The sequence below is a fragment of the Typopeltis vanoorti genome, chromosome 2, assembly GCF_054136105.1.
Source record: "Typopeltis vanoorti isolate ZY-2024b chromosome 2, IOZ_Tvanoo_1.0, whole genome shotgun sequence".
Taxonomy (NCBI): domain Eukaryota; kingdom Metazoa; phylum Arthropoda; class Arachnida; order Uropygi; family Thelyphonidae; genus Typopeltis; species Typopeltis vanoorti.
This window is the reverse complement of record NC_143550.1, coordinates 126,448,230-126,469,798: the sequence shown is the minus strand read 5'-3', so window position 1 is coordinate 126,469,798 and position 21,569 is coordinate 126,448,230. Positions and strand designations below refer to the sequence as shown.

The 21,569-nt window shown below is 37.3% G+C and overlaps 1 protein-coding gene across 6 annotated transcripts in view; it reads left to right on the top strand.

The window, feature by feature from the left end:
- The window catches only part of LOC150109418 (basement membrane-specific heparan sulfate proteoglycan core protein-like), a 1,783,738-nt gene that overhangs the window by 998,982 nt on the left and 763,187 nt on the right, over nucleotides 1-21,569 (top strand). For all 6 annotated transcript variants that reach the window (XM_090413063.1, XM_090413041.1, XM_090413033.1 and 3 more), the window contains 2 exons: nucleotides 19,416-19,534; nucleotides 19,652-19,877. In XM_090413063.1, the coding sequence (XP_090269189.1) occupies nucleotides 19,416-19,534; nucleotides 19,652-19,877 (345 nt within the window). The remainder of the gene's footprint in view (nucleotides 1-19,415; nucleotides 19,535-19,651; nucleotides 19,878-21,569) is intronic.

Sequence of the window (21,569 nt, the reverse complement as noted above, 5' to 3'; positions counted from 1 at the left end):
TTTATAAAAATTGGGCAAGATACCATTGGGCTAATGTACTCTTTATAGATTAGATTTGTTTTAGATTTAGATTTATAGATTAGATTTGTTTTATCCATAATCCGAGGATTATGGATAACACTTGATCTGGCATTAAAGTGGTACTGCTTGCAATTGTAGGAATGTTCTTGAAAGGGATAGATACAACGGTGCTGGGTCATGATGTGGGTAGGCAGTATGCTTAATAGACACATCGAGCTACAAGTGCTGGAAAAGGGATTATTACTAGTGAATGTATTGTAATGAAATTCTTCAATGTCATGTTCAATTGCTCTGTGGTGCTATAGGTGAAGAATTCATTTTTATGGATAACAATGCCACACCACATTGTACATGAGCAGTGGATATACTTCTGGAGACTGAGGATATTAATCAAATTTGAGTGGCTAGTATGCTCTCCAGATCTTAACTTCATAGAACATGTTTGAGATGCAATAGGGAGACATATTGCTGCTTAAAGTTTTTTTAAGGAGCAATATGTCTTATCTCTTTTCCTTGCTCTGAAGGAGGAGTGGGCTAGTTTGCCTCAAGAACTTTTGAATCACATGGTGCTAAGCATAGTATCATGTTGTGCGAGTTGCATCACAGTTAGGGGTGAACATATTCCCTATTGAAATTCCCCCCTCATAGTTTTCAGTAAGCACTGTACATTAATTCCTTAACTACATCATTAAGAAATTTGTAACTTTTGCCAGAAACATATTGCAATTTAATTTGAATTTTGAATGAAATTTATAATACTTTTGAATGTGCAAATGAATTGTCAACCCCTCTTACCTGGATATTTAATTTAAGTTTGAACTCTGGTATGGTCCCTAGGGAGTGGAAGTTAGGCAAAGTGGTTCCTTTGCATAAGGGTGGCTCTAAAACTGCAGTATTGAATTACAGACCAATCACCATTTCAGGAGTAGTGGTAAAAGTATTGGAAAAGTTGGTTAAAGACAAAATTCAAGAATAGGTGGATCAGGATATAATACTCTATAGAGGCCAACATGGTTTTGTTAAAGTTAGATCCTGCCTTAGCAATCTATTAACTATTCATAATAGAATAACATCTGAGTTGGACAAAGGAACTGGCTACACAGTGGTACTTCTGGATTTTGCTAAGGCGTTTGACAGGATACCCCATAGAACACTGTTACGCAAATTGGAGCAGATGGGAATGGATATTAAATTGGTGATATGGATAGGAGAATGGCTCAGGGAGAGATACCATAAGGTGGTGTATGGAGGAGCCGAGTCCAGAATGAGGCAGGTGACCAGTGGTGTACCTCAGGGCTCTGTGCTTGGGCCAATGTTGTTTAATTTGTATATAAATGATATAGGAAACGGCTTAAAGGGAGATATTCAGTTGTTTGCTGATGATGCAAAGTTGTGTAGTGCAATAAAAAATCAAGCTGATGTTGAAAGTTTGCAGGAGGATTTAAATAAGCTGGTAAAATGGGCAAAAGAAAATGGATGTCAGTTCAATGTGGAAAAGTGTAAAGTCATGCATTTTGGGATTAAAAGATTACCAGCTGTGTACTACGTCGATGGAAAGGTACTCCAAGAGATTGATGAGGCTAGGGACTTAGGGGTATTGGTAGATAGGGAGATGAAGTTCAGAGGACACATTGCTAAGGTGTCCAAGATTGCACATAGGATTACTTGGTTGTTGAGGAACACACTGACATCCAGAGATAAAGAGGTTATTATTCCCCTTTATAAAGCATTGATACTTCCACATTTGGATTACTGTGCTCAGGTCTGGTCACCTGGATTCCTTGGAGATGAGGAGGCTGTGGAGAGGGTTCAGAGAAGAGTGACCAAGTTGGTGAGTGATATAAAAAATGCTCCCTACATTGATAGATTGAGAGCTTGTGGATTGCAGAGATTGGTTGATAGGCGAAGAAGAGGGGATATGATAGAAACATTCAAATTACTAAAAGGTTTTTATAGGATTGATGCAGGGGAAATGTTTCAGCTGTGTGATAGTGATGGAAGAACAAGAGGTCATCTCTGGAAATTAAAGAAGAGTGTGGTTAACAAAGGTGTCAGAACAAGTTTTTTTTGCCTGGAGGGTGGTGAATGAGTGGAATTCATTGCCTGACTTAGTTGTGAGCTCTTCGTCTGTAAATAAATTCAAGAGGAGATATGACAGATATTGTTTTGCTAGTTTGGGTCTCCCGCAATGAGTCTACTGACTCCATGGAGATACCCGTAATAATAATAATAATAATACATTTTTGTGTAATAAATTTATTGCTAACATAATAATAAATTATATGTACACATTAGGCTTGTAGTCATAAAAAATGTTCATATACAGGTAAAAAATATATTTTGTCCTATGCTTTGGGCACTAGTGTATTTGAATCCTCTCCACCACCTCCTGATCTCCAGTTAACCAAGGCAATCAAATCTGTGCACAGTCAAGATGTAGCTGAATCATAGCCTTATAAAAAGGAATAATATCCTCCCTATCTTTATTTATTAGCATGTTTTTCAACATCCAAGTAATCCTTTGAGCTATTTTCCCAACTTTTGCAATATGCCCTCTCAACTCTGTCTACTATTAACCTCCTTGTAATCTGGTACCATCAATAAGATCATCTTTTCATCACAAAGTGCATTATCTTACATTTAGCAATGTTACTGTTATTCTTTCCTCATATTGTGAGTTTATTTAAATCATCCTGTAGAATATCTACTTAACCCTTATTATCTATTGCCCTCCACAGGTTTGCATTGTGGACAAATAACAGAATATGCCCCCTTAAATCTTTCACTATATCAATGAATCTACAAATTAATTAATATAGTGAAAGAATCAATACTGAGATCTGGGCATGCCACTAGTTGCCTTCATTCATTTTGATTCCACTTCACTGCACCACCCTCCAATGTCTGTCAGCCACTCCCCCCCATCCATTCCCATTTGCTCCAACTTTGATAATATTTTTATGCAGTACTCTGTCAAATTCCTTTGCAAAGTCCTGCAGTATCATGGTATAGCTATTTCTATATCTAATTCTGCTGTCACTTTATTATAAAATGTAAATAAATTGCTGTTATTGCTATTCCAATTACAATATATTGGAAGGGGTGGAGAAAATACTGGAGAGATGTCTAGGGATCTAATATTTAGAAGACACATTACTAAAATTGTGAGGACATCACATCAAATTCTGACAATGATGCAGAGGATACTGACTTGTAAAAGTAAGGAGTTGTGGTTCCATTCTATAAGCCCTAGTTTTCAAAATGATGAAGAGATATTGGAAAGAGTACAGAGGGGGTTGACTAAGGTGGTTTGGTGGTTTATGGTCTTTGGAATGTTGAATATCAAAGGTTCCTTATTGGATAAATAAGAAGTTTTTCCATAGAATGGAGAGAAGAGCTTCCATCTCTGGAAACTGTATAAGGAAGATATGAGCAAGCATATGAGAAGCAGGTTTTTTTTTGCATGGAGAGTGGTGAATGATTGGAATGCATTGTCTGAGAGTGTTGTTCTGCAAATAAAGTGAATGGATTTAAGGCCTGGTATAATGAGCTGTGTATATGATGGAGGGATCCCCAACAATGAGTTTTTGACTCCATGGATGTCCGAGGATAATGTTTCTGTATTATGTAACCCTTAGTTTATTCACAGTACATGTGCTTTAGGTTCATGGTAGGAATTCACATAAAACACTGGATATATTAAGGTTTATTGAAGAGAATGTATGATAAATTACATTTGTACAATATTGCGTGATTTAGATTTTAGACTTATAATGAAGAAGCCAGTTTTTCAAATCAATTATCATAGGCTGTCATATTTGTTATTAAGCAACTTATTGAATTGCATCTGCATCAGCTGCAGATGAAATTCAATTAGAGCATAAGTAGAATCCCAAAAGATACAAATAGAATAGTGAAAAAAAAATCAAGAAATAATCTTGGTAGGCTACATAAAATGATGGATAGGAGAGTGCTTACAAAGATATGCATTCTTCCAGTGATACACCACTGGATTCCTTCAACAACCATCTCAAGTATGCACAGCTAGAGTTTTGTGTCAGAATGTTCTAAATATATATATATATAATATTGAATTTCTTAGCCCAGTTTTCATAGAAAGTGCTGCATACAAACCAAATATCACCACCAAACAGTTTTTACTTTCAGTTTATCTGGTGCAGAGCTCATTATGGAAAATACATTGGAAAGCTGTGCCATGAATTTATGAAAAGACAATATGCACTTTTAACAGCAGTTTGATATATCTAAGTATAGAAGGTGTTAGGAAGGATAGAGGCGGGGTGCTGGGGATGAGATAATTGTTGGCTTGGACTAAGATCCTTTCTCTGTTTACTACCTGAAAATGAATATAGAACATTAAATTGTCTTTCTGGGAAAATTTGAGTAGCTATTATATTTAAATTAGCCAGTCAAATATCAGCATGATAATGTTTCATGCCATGGTGCAAGAGGATTTCTCAAGGTGACATGATATTAAAACTGGAGTACAAAGTTTAAAACTGATCAGTGGAGCTTTATTGTTTGAACCTATAGAACACATAAAAGCATTATCAGTTGAGAAAAAAACAGAAATTAGAAAAAAACTAACAGAAAAAAACTAACAGAAATTATCTTCAGACTTCCAAGGAGTAAAGACCTGTTGCTGGGGGTCTGCATTCAAACCAAAAGATTCTCTAACCATCCTTAAACCCATTTACAGTTTCTATATTCATTGCAATCTCAGGCAATGCATTTCATCCCCCAATCACTCTTCATAAAAGAATTGGCTCCTCACTCCTCAGCTTACACCTCTTTATACACCTTAAAGGGAAAGCCTCTTGTTCTACTCTTGTCTCCTTCTACTCTGTAAAGTATCGCATCATCATTAACCTGGTAACAATCCCTCAACTCATGTTTTAAATATACCTTCTATTTTTATTCACAAGGTTTTGTAAATTGTATTCTCTCAGTCTTCATATAACACATTCCACAGACCTCCCCCCCTACACACATACACACACCAATTTAGTAAATCTTCTCTGGACCCTGTAATATAGCCTCATCCCTTGAAAACCAGGAGATCAGATTGTGCATAATAATCAGTATGCAGTCTGGTCAAGGCCTTATATGATAGAACCTTGACCTCTTTGCTTCTCCATGTCAGGGTCCTTGTCATCATTGTCATAATCCAAAATTTGAATTTTTTTTTGGATTCTAGCAAGGTTACTCCAAAACTTCATCTCTGTTAACCATCACTCCCAGATCACTCATCTCTTCCAATTTCCTCAGAATTTCCCCATTTATTATGTACTCTTCATCCCATCCTTGTTTACCAAATTTAATGAGTTTATTCTTTGCAATATTGGATTGATAGCTCTATTCACTTGCTCACTCAGTCTTTTGAGATCCTCCTGTAAGACCACTGCATCTACTCTCCTTGTCATAGTTCTTTCATTGGTAAACAGGTGCATGTTTCCAATTAGGCCTATCCCCATGTTATCAATATACAAGTCAACACGTTCGCTACCAACTATGAGTATACTCATATGTCGATTACCGACCTCCTATGCCAAGCACAAGTTAACCCATAGTAAAAGCACCTTAATTTGTACCCTTGGCTTTTGAGTAAAGCGGAGAGCACGTCTGGGGGCTTGGTAGAAGGAAAATAATTTCAGCAAAAGTATAGTAAATTTTATATGAGCCTCACAAGCCAACTACGAATATACTCGTATGTTGCTTACCGACCTCCTATTGCAAGCACGAGTTAATCTGTAGTATAACCTGTAAATTGTAAATCAAATTACGAATGGTACACTTCAAAACACTTTTCCATGCATAATGGTAGTTTTTCCTGGCACACAGGACAATAATAATAACGTGTTTCCTGTCATTGTTTGTATTGTGTACATACTCGGCATGGCTTTGTCGGGAGATTCTTTTTTTCTAGGTGGTAAAATTTACAAATAATGTAGATCTCAAATCCTGCTGATATTCTGTGAGGTTGTAAGCTCATCCATTTCAACAAAAACTGAGATAAATTTATCTCTAAATTTTAACGCAGTCCTGGCGTTTCCAGTAACTGTTATAAAATTTATGTGCATTTTGAATGTATATATCAAAAATATGTATTGCCAATTTCTTTGGCCATCTAATTGTCTTTCATAAGGCGGAATAGTAAGAAAGCATTTGATCAGAAAGATCGATGCCTGACATACCCAAATTATAGTCCCTAACGATATTTGGTTTTAACTGAATTTTACCATTCAGATTTTTCGCTTCAACCATTTCAAATTTGTGCATATTTATAATGGAAAGAACTTCCCTCTTATCCTTCCATTTGGTGACTAAAACAGGACCTCTTCTTTGCCAGACAAATTCCCCTTTCTTTAGTTTCTTCTGTATAACATCTGGTGGATTGTTTTTCCTATTATTTTGCAGTGTTCCACACACAAGATTTTCTGTCGGTAAGAGATTCAGTCAGAGCTACAGAATTATAAAAATTGTCCATATGCAATACATAACCCCTGTCTAAATATTCTTTCATCAAGTGGATACAATATCATATGCGTTACCCATTTTCGCTAAAGAGAATTCAGATTTACCTGTATAAATTTTTATTTTTATCACCAATCCATTCGATTCTCATAATTCATAGAATTTCACGCTATATTTATGTTTTTTGTTTTTTATGTATTGCCGAAACGCCAGTCTACTGCACCACAACACCATTGACTCATCAATACATAAGTTTCTGTTTGGTGTGTAGCTGTTTTGCATTGAACTATTAAAATGATCTAGGACTGGTCTTAGTTTGTGCAATTTATTGTTAGCTGCTTGGGAATTATCTGTGAAATGCAAATAACGCAATAAAATTTGAAATAGATTTCGGCTCATTTTAGAGTGCCAAAATGGGAAATTGTAAAGATTATTTGTACTCCAATAATGCTCAATAGATGGTAAATTACAAGGACCCATATGAAGTAAAAGTCCAAGAAATAATTTCATTTCAGGTATATGTTACTTTCCGGTTTGAAATTCTTTGACTTTTTTTGATCTGTGCTCGCCTTTGCTCAATATTTTGTAAAGCATATAAATTGGTTTGTTCAACTAAAAATGTGAGAAAATCTTTAGAAAAAAAAAAAGTTCAACCAACTTTTCTATACTGAAATTTGCAGTGTCAATTTTAAAACCCTTAGTTTCAACAAAGTCAAATTGTGAAGGCTCTTGTTCTGAATTTTCCTAATTAGTAAATGATGTATTTGGCTAGACGCAAACTTCATCTTCAGAATTTTCTTCTTCATCTGAGTCACCACTAGAGTTGTCTGTATGATTATAATCATCTTCAGAATCGGAACCAAATAATTCTTTCCATTCATCATCGCTCATATTAGCGTAAGAGCTTCTAATTCTTCATCAGTAAGCTTTCTTTTACTGGCCATGGCGTAATTGAAGGTTTTTAGAGACTAGACGCAATAAACCTTACTGCACAGAATGCTGAACGTTACTGACTCTGAACTCAAGTTACACAGTCATCAGCGCATGTAATATATAGGTGGGGTGATACGAGATTACTCGTAGTTGGTATATGAAACAAAATTCTGTCTGATAAGCCAGCTATGAGATTACTTGTACTGACCTTGAAGAAGTGAAAGTATCTGACTTGCGGTAACAAACTATGCTCGAGGAGCATGGCAGCAAACGTATTAAACAATAATGGCCTCAAAACAGACCTCTGCAGCATTCAGCTAGTGACCTACTGATTCTCCCCCCCCCATACACAACTCATTGATACCAGTCTGATAGTCAATCAGCTAATTAACATTCCTACTCTCTTATCTAATCCTAGGTGTTTCAGTTGACCAGCTTGTCATGTGGCAATGTGTCAAAAAACATTTGAAAAATCCCAGTATGTCACTGTATAAACATCCCCCCCCCCAATTATCCAGTAAATTCCTTTTTTTTACGTAAGCATAATCACTAAAACATGATCTTTCATTAACAAACCCATGCTTACCATCATAGATTGTAAGACTGTTATTATTATTAACCCAATCTTGAATCCTTATTCACATCAACTACTGTAATCATAATCCTAGGCACAAAGATTGGCAGTCTTATTCCCCCCCCCACACACACACTCTTGTAAAGGGGAAACAATTTTACCCACTTTCTACCCCTTTTGGGATGTATCATGTTGCAAAAGAGATGTTAAATATGTGCTGAGAATTCTGTTAATTACCTGGAGCATTCAGCATTCCTTTAAGACTTATAGTGATATATTGTCAAGTCCTATTGTGTTATTAATATCAAGTTAATAATGTGATAGGACTAATTCCTCATATCCCTCTGCTCATTCACTATCGACTCTTCCTCTACTACATCTCTTCATTTATGCTTCTCATAATGTTGCATTCAAGAGGAAGAAATACCCTGATGAATTGCTTATTAAATACATCACATGCATCCATTGAAAAAAACCTTCTGCAATAAGACTTTATAGATATGATTAACTCTATTTGAGCATTAAGTAGGTTTTTGTGAAGTCAGTTTACTTGGCCATGACAGGGCATGGAGCCTAATATGTTGCTATTATTATTATTATTATTGTAGAGGCATCTCCATGTAGTGCACAGATGCATCACAAGGAGACTCAACCCACACAATCTATCATATACTATGCTTGAACTCATTAACCTGGCATTAGTAAGATGGGGTGTCATGGACCCCAAAGATTTTAAATTGATTATAACTTTTTAACAATGCGTGGCTGCGAGTCATGCCTCAGTATAGCTTCCCTTCCCGTAACCCATTACTCAACACCATAGACGACAGGCTGTTGTGCGCAAGAAAGTTTAGTGTATAAAGTGTGCTGGGGTCCACCAGACCCCAACCAAAAGTGTGACTATACTTACTTCCTAAACGTATATTGTTTTCATGCATATTCTACTAAAATATTATCATTACTGCTGTGTCTTCTATATTTTTAGATACCAACTATAAGCAAATACGTTTTCGTAAATATTTAGAGGGTCTTTTGAGAATAATATCTTTTTTTTACCAGATGAGTTAAGAGCAGGAACAACAGAGGTTACGTCAACTTATAGATGAGACACTTTGACAGACGAGGAGCCATTTAGTAGAGATGATGATAGTGAAATTGATTTAGAATTAGTCAGTAACCATGAATGATACAGAACAAGATTGTGAGGAAGAATCTTCAGAGGAAGAATTCACAGAGGGAGCCTTTTACTTGGCGAATGATAAATTCTTTGGGTGGGTTTGTGGGCCCCACCTTACCACACTTGTTACATTTTCCCACCTCACCAGTGCCAGGTTAACAGACAAAGTACTCTCAACTGACTCTGGCAACCCATTCTGTTATTCACAACTCTCCAAGCAAAAACTCTAGTCTTCACACCTTTATTCAACTTCCAGGGGATGATCTCTTGTTCTAGACCCTCTAGCTAAGTGCTGAAACTTTTCCTCTGCATCGATCCTATAAAATCCTTTAAGTAACTTAAATGTTTCTATCATATCCATTCTCTTTTATTCCTATCAACCAACTTCTGCAATCCACACAACCTCAGTCTGTCCTAATCACAAACATTCCACGGACAACTCACCATCTTTGTTGCTTGCCTCTGAATCTTCTCCACCTTCCCCATCCACAAGAAATCCAGTGACCAGATCTGAGCAAAGTAATCCAGATGTGGATGTATCAAAGCCTTAAGTGGAATAACAACGTCCTTATCTCTAAATTATTAGTGTGTTCTTCAATAGCCAAGTAATCTTCTGAACTACTTTAGAAATCTTATCAATATGTCTTCTAAAATTTAACTCTGTCTACCATTTTTTGGAGTACACTTTCATCAATGTTGTGCACAACTTGTAATCTATTTATTCCAAAATGCACAACTTTACATTTCTCCACATTAAACTGAGATCCATTATCTTTTGCCTATAGACAGCCTATTGAAATCATCTTGGAAGCTCTCCATATCGACTTAATTAACTATTACTATTTCTTGTAGAAAGGCTTATATGCTGGTTAAACATGATAATTAACACACTTAAGGAATTGACAGTGTACACTTGAAATATAAATTAAATCAATTTTAGTATATAATTTCCAATATTTCGGCAATGTCACGTTGCCATCTTCATGAGAACTTAAGATAAAGACACATGCACGCAAGTACTACATAACAGCAAATGAGAAACGAAGTGAGGAAGCTACCGTTTTCCTAAAGTCCTGATGGTACCCCCCCCCGCCCCCGGTGGGATATTAGGTGTTCTTGGCCTTTGGGCTTAAGTTCTTCTGATGTATGTTTCCCAAATTTGGGGCAGTCTCATTCATCCAAATTTGTTGAGGTTTGGCACGTTCCTAAAAGCTGAGGCTGATTCCATGAATAGTCTTTTATATTTGAACTTGCTGCGGTGTATTACTGTGGCGAGTATCCAGATCATGATCTGCAAACCCAGAGTGGCTGTACTGGTGAAATCAGATGTAGTCCTTATGTTCTGAGATTCTGATATTTGCTGTCCTGCCTGTTTGGGCAAAGTAGGACAATTTACAGCTGCAAGGGACCTGGTATATACCACGTAGGTCTAGGGGAAGTGGTTGGTCTTTAGTGGAGCGGATAAGAGATGCCAATTTTCTATATGGTCTATAACAAGCAGTCAAGTCATGTTTTTTTAGGATTTTGTTGATTTTTTCCGAGGTGCCTCGGATGTAGGGAATGGTGATGGATTTAGAGTAATCTTTTTTTGTGAAAGGGGGGAGGTGGGTTGTGGATAACTGGTTTTAGTATTTTGGGGGGGGGGGTAGCCATTGGCTGAGAAAGTGTTAAGGATGTGATTTAGTTCAGTGGTAAGGGCTTGCTTGGTCATTTGAACAGATTAGTTTAGCCCTGTTGAATAGTGTCCTACACCTACCTGGTGTATACCATGTCTAAATTGCCCAACTTTGGCCAAATAGGCAGGACAGCAAATATCAGAATCTCAGAATACAAGGACTACATCAGATTTCACCAGTACAGCCACTCTGGGCTTGCAGACCATGCTCTGGATACTTGCCACAGAATAAGGCTGAAGAAAGTCACAGTAATACACTGCAGCAAGTTCAAATATGAAAGACTATTCATGGAATCAGGCTCAGCCCTTAGGAACATGCCAAACCTCAACAAATTTGGATGCATGAGACTGCCCCAAATTTGGGAAACATACATCAGAAGAACTTCAGCCCAAAGGCCAAGAACACCTAATATAACCCACCAGGGGGCACCATCAGGACTTTAGGAAAATGGTAGCTTCTTCACTTTGTTTCTCATTTGCTGTTATGTAGTACCTGCATTCACATGTCTTTATCTTAAGTTCCCATGAAGATGGCAACATGACGTTGCTGAAATATTGGAAAGTATGTAGGAAGTATTTTACCTTGGGTATAATAAATGTTAAAGATACCAAGCTATTTTAAACCTGGTTTTACTCCATTTCCCAAGTAAGCAAACAGACAAACAATTTAAGTTTGCACCTGCACTTATTGGAAGTCTAGCTGACCCTCAAAGTAGTGCAAATCAAGGCAACTCATGGTAAAAGTAGAATAAGCTCTGATCACTATTCTTAATATTTACCCTTAACGCACAGCCCATCTCCTTGAGAAGATGTATGATGCTATGTATTAAAGGCAAGGGGCCACTACCCAGACCGGTTTTGACCTTTATTGAGGTCTCATCAGTAGGACTCTAAATGTCAGCGGCCACATCGGTTTGGAAGCCCCAGTTGCTGCTTGGACTCTGACCAGAGCAGACATGTTTTTTAAGCTCTTTAGTGTCTGCGATAGTTCAAGCATAATAAGATTAGTGCGGCTTAAGCCTTTACCAGTGTGGGCACGTTGCCCTTAAAGTACCGTCTGCTTTCATACAGCATGTCGTCGATCGCGGAAAAACCTACAACTGCTATTCCAAGATCACCTATTAAGGCTACTAGCTTTTAACAAGTATTGGAAAGTATATACTAAAGTTGATTTAATTTATATTTCTAGTGTATGCTGTCGATTCTGTAAGTATTAATTATCATAACTATTACTATGCCTAATTTTGCATAATCAGCAAACAACTGAATATATCCTATCAGGTTACTTCCTTTATCATTTATATACAAATTAAACAGTAGTGGTCCCAGCACTCAACATTGCAGCACACCACTAGTCACCTGTTTTTGCTTTGATTCTGCTCCTCCATATATCACTTTTTGATATCTGTCGAGCAGCCTACCTTCTTATCTACGTAACCAGTGTCATATCTATGTCCATTTGTTCTAATTTGCATAACAGAGTTCCAAGTGACTATGCATAATTTTGCATAATCCTGAAGGGCTCAGTGCTCGCACCACTACTTTTTAGCCTTTACATTGCAGATATATTCTTGAAACAGCCAGCAGGAAGTTTGCTTATGCAGATGATCTAGCTTTGGCAATCAGTGACAAGTCTATCAAAAGAACTGAAGAAATATTGGCAAATGATCTGTCGGCTTTATGGCAGTTCTATAAAAAAATGGAGATTAACACCAAATTCTGGTAAAACCAAATGTTCTTGCTTTCACCTGAACAATAGTCTTGTAAATCAAAAACCAGAGATATATGCTGATGGAACATTAATTTCGTTTAATCTGTCACCTAAATATCTGGGAATAACTCTGGATAGAACTCTAACATAGAAACAGCATATGATTGATATCACTGCTAAAGTTCGCACCAGAAATAACATAGTTCAAAAGCTTCGTGGTACTATATGGGGGCTCAAGTGCCACAACTTTGCAGTGCACTGCAATGGGTCTAGTTTACAGTGCAGCAGAGTATGGTGCTCCTGTCTGACTCAATAGTTACCACATCTATAAACTAGATACTCAACTTAATTTTACTCTGTGTTTAATAACAGGTTGCATTAGGAGTACACCCTTACAATGGCTCCCCACTTTGAGCCATATTGCTCCTCCGGAACTGCTACGACAGGAACCCTTGTTTCGTGAATATAAAAGAATTTTAAATAACCAAAATCTCCCAATACATGAATTTATTCCAGATGCTTTATCAAATAGACTAAAATCCAGAAGACCTGCCATAAAAACCGCCCATAATCTTCTTAGCTAGAATGACAGTATGGTGAGTAGGTGGGATGTACTGTGGTCCCAAGCAGTATCACCCGAAGTTCGCAATCACATAAACATCTTCCAAAAACCATCTGGATTTGACCTGCCCAGGAATATATGGACGACAGCTAACAGAATTCATATAGGCCATGGTGTATGTTGAGACTTACTTTCAAAGTGGGGTAAGATACCAAATTCCCACTGTCCCTGTGGAGCCGAGACCCAAACCATTTACCATATAGTACAGGAATGTGAGCTGACAGCATATCCAGGTGACTTTAAGGATATCTTTGACCTATCCCCAGAGGTGATCAACTGGATCAAAAACCTAAATGTTAAAATATGACTAATCTTCTGTCTGATGCTTGTCATAAATTTCATATTTGTATTTGCCTGAATGTAGATTTTTTTTTTTAATCATATGTGTATCTTATCTATACTCGTGTATTATATCTTATTGTCTTTTAACCATGTGTACAAGCCATACGATAAATAAATAAATAAGCATAATCAGCAACAACTGAATATTTCTTTTCAGGTTACTTCCTTTATCATTTATATTCAAATTAAACAGTAGTGGTCCCAGCACTCAACATTGCAGCACACCACTAGTCACCTGTTTTTGCCTTGATTCTGCTCCTCCATATATCACTTTCTGATATCTGTCCAGCAGCCACCTTCTTATCTATATAACCAGTGTCGTGTCTATCTCCATTTGTTCTAATTTGCATAACAGAGTTCCAAGTGATATTCTGTCAAATGCCTTTGCAAAATCCAGCAGAATCATCGTGTTGCCATTTTCTTTATCCAACTCTGTTACTCTATTATAAAAAGTTAGTAAATCACTAAGGTGTGACCAACCCTTTACAGAGCCATGTTCTTCTCATACAGTATCATATTCTTCTCCACCCATTCTGAAATTCTCTTTTTGACCAATTTTTCCAGTACTTTTACCAACACTCCTCAGATAACGATTTGTCTATAATTTACTACTGCAGTCTTAGAACCTTCCTTATGCAAGAGAATTATTTTGTGCTCTCTCCCACTTGGAACTCTACCAGAGCTGAGATTTAAATTGAGCCTAGATGGAGGCATTGCCAGCTCCCTTGCACATTCTGGTACAACCTGAGCTGATATCTCATCCCACAGTTTTATTTATATTGACATTCTCTAATATCCTAAGAACCTCCAGTTCACCCATTTCTGTTCCATTCATTAGTGTCTGTCACATATGTTACAGAAGTAACCTCACTTGGATGAGGTTATACCCTTGCAAAGTGGTCACTCAGTAACTCGCCTATTTTATCTGCTTCTGTCACCTGATGACAGAAGCAGATAAAATTGTCATCACTTATTAACCTTAATAAGTGATGACCACTTATTAAGGTTAATCTTCCATGGTCATTCTTCCTCTTACTTTCCATGTAACAAAGACCTCTTTGGGATTTCCTTTTGCCTGCTCACCTAGATTCTTCTCATAACTGATTTTGCCTTCCTTGCCATGCTGGTTACCTTTCTTGCCTGAGCCTTGTACTATTTTGTTGGTCACCTTTCTTCTTATATATGCTCCATAACATTTTCTTCTTCTGTATCCCACACTTAGTGATATTACTCATCGACTTAACTCCTACCTGATTAACCATTCCTTACCTTAGGTATATAATTTATTATTGCTTCCTTTATTGGTGAGAGTGATCTTATTAGAGAGATATTATTGGTGAGAGTGATCATAAGGTCTTGACCTGGAATATGGCTAAAGGTGTGGAATTTTCGATTAAGACAAGGTATATGTGGAATTACCGTGCTGGCAAGTATGACAAGCTTAGGAGATTGCTTGGTTCAGTGCCATGGCATGTAAAACTGCAAGGGCTGGATGTCGATAGAGCATGGGAAGTGGTCAAGGAGCACTTACAGGAAGTTATGGCTAATTGTATACCTAGAGTCTGAATAGTAAAACAAGTAGGGGTTAAATGGATGAATAACACCATTAAGCTTGAGCTGCAAAAAATGAAACAACTATGGAAGGAATTTAAGAGAGGTGACCTGCAGGCACACGAACGGTATAAAGCGTAGGACAGAAGGGCAACGAGTGTGGTAAGAAAAGCAAAAGCAGATTATGAAAGGAAACTAGCTATGCAAGCTAAATACAATCCCAAACAGTTCTTTCAATATGCTGCAAGCAAAAAAAAAAAAAACTACACGGCAGAATGATTTTAAGGAATGACGATGGTAAGGAGGTCACTGAATCAGTCAATATAGTGGAATTACTGAGTGAGCACTTTGAGAATATATCATCCAGGTGGTGACATTGATAGAATGAAGGAACCATTAGTTTATATGGGAATTGTGATGAATGATGTGTAGGTGAAGGTTCTGTAATAGTCTATTACAGAACCTTAATGTGAATACATCTGTGGGATTGGATGGTATACTGGCACGGGTCTTACGTGAAGCGGCTAAAGAATTATCAGTGCCCTTGACCATGTTTAATCTGAGTCTCAGGTCTGGTTTAGTCCCGAAGGTTTGGAAAGAGGAGAAAATAGTTCCACTGCATAAAGGAGGATCCAAGACTACTGTTGCAAATTACTGACTGATCAGCATATCAGGAGTCGTTGTCAAGGTCTTGGAGAAAGTAGTCAAGGGAAAAATACAGGAATGGATTGATGAAAATAAGATACTGTATGGGGGAGAAGCATGGCTTTGTGAAGGGTAGATCATGCCTTAGTAACTTGCTCAAGTTTTATAACACAGTGACAGCTAAACTGGATAAGGGTAATTTGGTAAGTTAGGTAATTTGGTAATTTGATAAGGGTAATCTGGACCTGGCTAAGGCCTTTGACAGGATACCACATGGAATTCTAATCCGTAAACTTCAAAATATGGGAATGGATATAGGGTTGGTGAGATGGATAGGTGGGTGGTTGATGGAGAGATATTGGAGCGTAGTTTATTTAGTAGTTGAGTCCAAAAGACGGCCTGTGACTAGTGGTGTGCCGCAGGGTTCTGTTCTTGGACTACTGCTGTTTAATTTGTTCATTAACAATATAGGGAAGGATCTAAGAGAAACAGTTCATTTGTTTGCTGATGATGCAAAGTTGGGTAGGGCAATAGTGAATGCAGAAGATGTCAGAATCTTGCAGAATGATTTGGATAGATTGGAGTTCTGGGCTAAGGAGAATGGTGTTAATTTAATGTGACAAAATGTAAGGTTATGCATTTTGGGGTGAAAAGATTAGCAGCAGTGTGCCACATTGGTGGAACTGTACTCCAGGAGATTCATGAGGCCAGAGGCTTGGGAGTGTTGGTGAATAGGGAGATGAAGTTTAGGGGCACATTGCAAAAGTGGCTAAATCAGCTCATCAAATCACTTGGTTGCTGAAGAATACTTTGACAAGCAGAGATAAGCAAGTTATTGTTCCTCTGTACCGAGCCTTGATAAGACATCATCTCGACTACTGTGCCCAGATTTGGTCACCTAGGTTTCTTCTTGATGGGGAGGAGGTTGAGAGGATCCAGAGGCGAGTGACCAAGATGATAGCAGGTCTATGGAATGAACCTTATGAGAACAGGTTGAAGATTTGTGGGTTGCAGAAATTGGTTGATAGGCGGAAAAGAGGAGATATGATTGAGACATTCAAATTGCTTAAGGGTTTCTATAGAATTAATTCAGAGGATATTTTTGTGATCAAGACTGGTGGTAGGAGTACTAGGGGACATCTACGGAAGCTGGGCAAGAGTGTGGTTAGTAAGGGTGTTAGAGCTGGGTTCTTTACTTTTAGAGTGGTAAATGAGTGGAATAAGCTGCCAGAGTCTGTTGTGGGTGCTATGACAGTGAATGAGTTCAAGGCAAGGTATGATAGATACTGTGAGAATGCCGACTAGTTCTGTAGAATGCCGACTAGTTTAGGGCCTTCCTCGATGAATCTAAGTGCTCCCTGGAGCCACCTATAATAATAATTCCCCTAGATAACCTTTAACTATCTTCCATACACTATTGATATCCTTTCCCTTATGGTATTTTATGCCCCATCACAGATTCAAGCTTCTTAATAAACTTGTCATAATAACCTATCTTGTAGTTCCAAATATACCCTTTCTTGACATAATATTCCTCATGTTTTACAATCTCCCAGATCAGGACCGCATAGTCACTTTCACCAATTGAAAACAATGTGGCCATCTTGGTTATGCATAGCCCTCCTGATCCTGTGGCCAGGTCAAATACTTACACACTGCTAGTCAACTTCATCACATGCTCTCTCAAGTGATTATCTATCAATAGGTGTATAAATTTGGTTTCCTTTCTTCTATCTGATCTTTCTTCTTTCCAGTTTATAACTCCATAGTTGAAGTCTCCCATAATAATCACTCGACCTGCACCAATTGTTCTAATTTGTCAATGCATGTCAAATTAGAAAGATCATCCGTGGAATCCATTGGCTTATAGCAACAACCAACTGTATATTTTGTCTTACTGCCCTTGATCTCATAACAGATTGCTTCAAATGCACAGCCACCCTCCTTCCTATCTACTATTCTTTTTGGTTGTAATTCATCCATTATCATCAGCATTGTCCCTCTCCCAATCCTATCTTCTCTGAAAATACTAAACCCTTCAGATAGATTCCTCTAACTACATCATCTGCTGTTAGCCAAGTCTCACTATTGCCTATAACTTTTGGCATTAGTGATTTTGGCAGTAATCAATGCCAAAATCTCTTCCTGCTTGTTCCTGGTACTTCTGGCATTAGTGTATAGATGCTAAAGCATCCCTTTAGGACCCCAATCACCCTTACATCCTGAATTGACTACCCTATTCAATATTTTTGCTTGACTAGATTCCACACTTGGTCATTCTTACACTATCACTGATTGGCATCTTTACACAAACTCACCTATTTTCACCCTAATTGCTTAAGTTTTCCTGAATTTGTGCTGCAGCATGCTAGTGTCCAGGGGCAAATTCTCCGTGCTTGCTATACTTACTGTGCAAGCTCATTAATTGAGAAAGAAGTAATATTTATTTGTTAATAAATGCATGCATTTGTAAATATTCCATTTAGGCTTTTATTTTTGTAGACAGAAGGCATCTTAAGCTTGCGAGGCAATAATTGAGCTTTGCATTGTGTATCGAAGGCCGATGCTTGCTTGTCTAGTCAAAGCTACCTTGGCTTGCTCGGTTGTCAGACCTTCCAGATCCTTGCTACAGCACCGTGATTTCATGCGCAAGCATAGTCATTTCCGCTAACTTCATGTCATCTTAAACACAGGCAATACGCAGTCAAAGTAGCTCTAGCCAGTGAGCTTCAGCCAGCCTTTACAAATGTGCATGTTGCTTGGGAAAATTAAGTTACAACCAACTTTTATGACGATGTTATTGACTAGTTCATAAAGAAGAACTGTAGGGTAGAATTTGTATTCAAGTAGCTAAATTGAAAAAGATAGAATATCATTTGTAAAATAAATGTTTGTATTTTTATGATTAAATGTACATAAATTTCTAAGTATATAGTTTTAAATGGTCAGTAACTCATTATTCCGCTAATCAGACTTCAATCATACCTCTCACTCCCTGAATGATAACGAGCAAGCATGAATTTCAAGATCAGCATTCGCCCCTGCCAGTGCCAAGCTCTCTAGACACTATTGGCAGAACTATTTAGATGCAGACAATTTGCATTATACAAATCTTTCTTTCCATCAAATATTGACCATATATCCACAAATCCTACTTCATTCCTTCTGCAAAACAATGAAACATATGAAGAGAAAGATGAAATAATATGTTGAAGTTTGATAAGTGAGTTTATCTGATATACTGTGAGTTCTTGAACTCCCTGGAGTTTCTCAGGTAATTGTACATTGAGCCTCTGTAACCTTAGTTATCTCAGTAATAGCTCTCATCCATTCATTCCTGCTTAACCAAAACAGATGTTACAGATACAATTTACTGTTTTTTTTGTTTTGTTTTGTTTTTTAAATTTTTTCTTTCATACTTAATTGTTATACTTTTCTTTTAAAAAAAAAATGAATAAGAATTTTAGTCTTCTCATTCTAAAACCATCCTTTTGAGAAAGTTTCTTAACATTTTCCTCAGTTTTTGTCATTTCACTATATATACTTTCTGCAGAAGAATGTTTATATATGGGTGAATGTAAGCCTTGACAATACTTGATTTAAGTACAGAAATAGCTAATTTGTTCAAGTAACTAGTGTATGTGTTGTAACATGGATTACCTATTCCAGACATTCTGGTTAAGATCTGATGGACAGCCTGCTACTAGAGAACACCTCTTAATGACTTTAGCTGATCTAGATACTGTTCTGATAAAGGCAACTTATACCAGTGAAACAGTTTCAGCTAGGTAATGGGTTTTTGTTATCTTTATTTTAGAGTGCTTTTTGTGAAATTTAATCTATGAAATGGATTTAAAAGAAAAAAAAAAAAACTCAAGTATATGTGACTGATTTTATGTCTGTAGCTTAGGCGATGTGTCCTTGGATATTGCAGTGAATTACCCTACTAACCAAGAACGAGCTCTTGCAGTAGAACAGTGTCGTTGCCCAATTGGCTATACTGGGTTGTCTTGCGAAGACTGTGATGCTGGTTACACCCGATCTGGAGCTGGTTTATATCTTGGTCTCTGTGAACCATGCTTTTGTAATGGTCACTCTAGTGACTGCGATCCAGAATCTGGAGTATGCAAGGTAAGGATTACATTCACATTTATATTTCTTTATCCTTCATTAAAGCTTTTTCTTCATGAACAACTAGAACTGATATCTTCAACTTTTAAATTAAATTAAATGGTTTCACAGATTGAGTTTATTTGTCCCAAAATCAATGGAATAAGTGAAACATGGTTGAATGAAGATAATGTCCTAACAAAAATAGAAAGGGAAGGTTATAGTGCTTTTTCATGAGGATAGAAAGGACAAGAAGGTAGTGGAGCGTTGCTGATGATAACAGGGGAATTATATTCACATAAGGGATAGACATGAAAGAGGGAAATAGTGGCAATAGCTATGAGGCAGTGTGGTGTGAAGAGGAGGTTGACAAGAAGACATATTTAGTTGGATGTTTTCTATAGGCCAGAGAATGTGGAGGGTGGCGATGAAAAAAAAAAAAGTATAACCAACTTGGGTTAGTTAACAAAGGGAGAGTGATTGTTATGGACAATTTTAATTGTGAAGCATAGATTGGAATGAAGAGATAGCATTTGGGAATAAGGAAAATGAATTTCTTGAGTTCTTGAGAGACAGCTATTTCAGGCAGCATGTAAAGGAAGGCACAAGAGGATCAAGAGCTTTAGATCTGATCATTTCATCAGATGATGTAATTTTGAGTAGGAATTTGCACTTTCCTGCAGTTGGTGAGAGTGATCATGGGTTGTTGCTAGTCGTATGGAGACGTCTGTGAGGAAATGTTATATGTGGAAATACAAGGCTGTTGATTATAACAAGCTATAGGATGGAATGAGGAGTTGAACTGTAAGGAAATAAGTGCTGCTTGAGAATTGACAAAGAAATAGATAATATCATTACCATGAATGTATTCCAAAGGTCAAAAGGCTGAATAAGGTAGGTGTAAACCAGATGAATGAGGGGGATTAAGCATGAAATCTGGAAGAAGGCACTTTGGGGGCAGTACAAGATGAATGATGTTAATAGTCAGTTACATGGAAAGTATAAAAAAAACTAGCCAGGAGAGTGACTCATTTAATAAGGACAACAAAAGTGCAGTATTATCAAATCATGATAATGGATGAAAGTGGTAGAATGTTAAATGCTGCAGAAGGTATTCAGTGATCAATTTATAACCGTGCTTCGTTCTTATCAGGGTGAAATAATGAGATACTTAAGTATACATGACATAGGAGAAGATGGATTACCTATGAGTGAGCAGGAGGTGTCTGAGGAAATAATTAATCTAGATTATAATAAGGCAATAGGATTTGAAGACATATTACCATGCATCTTAAGGGCATGTTTCGGGGAATTGGCAATAGCATTGTTATGCCTGTTTAATAAGCCTTACAACAGCACAGGTGTCCAAAGGAGTAGAAAAGAGGTAAAATTGGTCCACTGCCTAAAGGTGGTGATAAGGCTGTGACTATAATTTATAGGCCATTAGTATATCTACATTTGTGGTGAAGGTACTAGAGAGATTGTTGAAGAAGGATACAGAAATGAGTTTATAACAGCACTATTCTCTGTGGTTTATCAGCATAGGTTTGTTAAAGGGAGATTATGTTTTATAACTTATGTATTATAACAAGGTGACAAATGTCTTGGACAAGGGAGATGCATATTATCATTAACATCTGACCTCCATGGAGTCACTCATGGAGGGAGGTATGCACTATTGCACACAATGCTCATCCAACCATGGTTTAAACT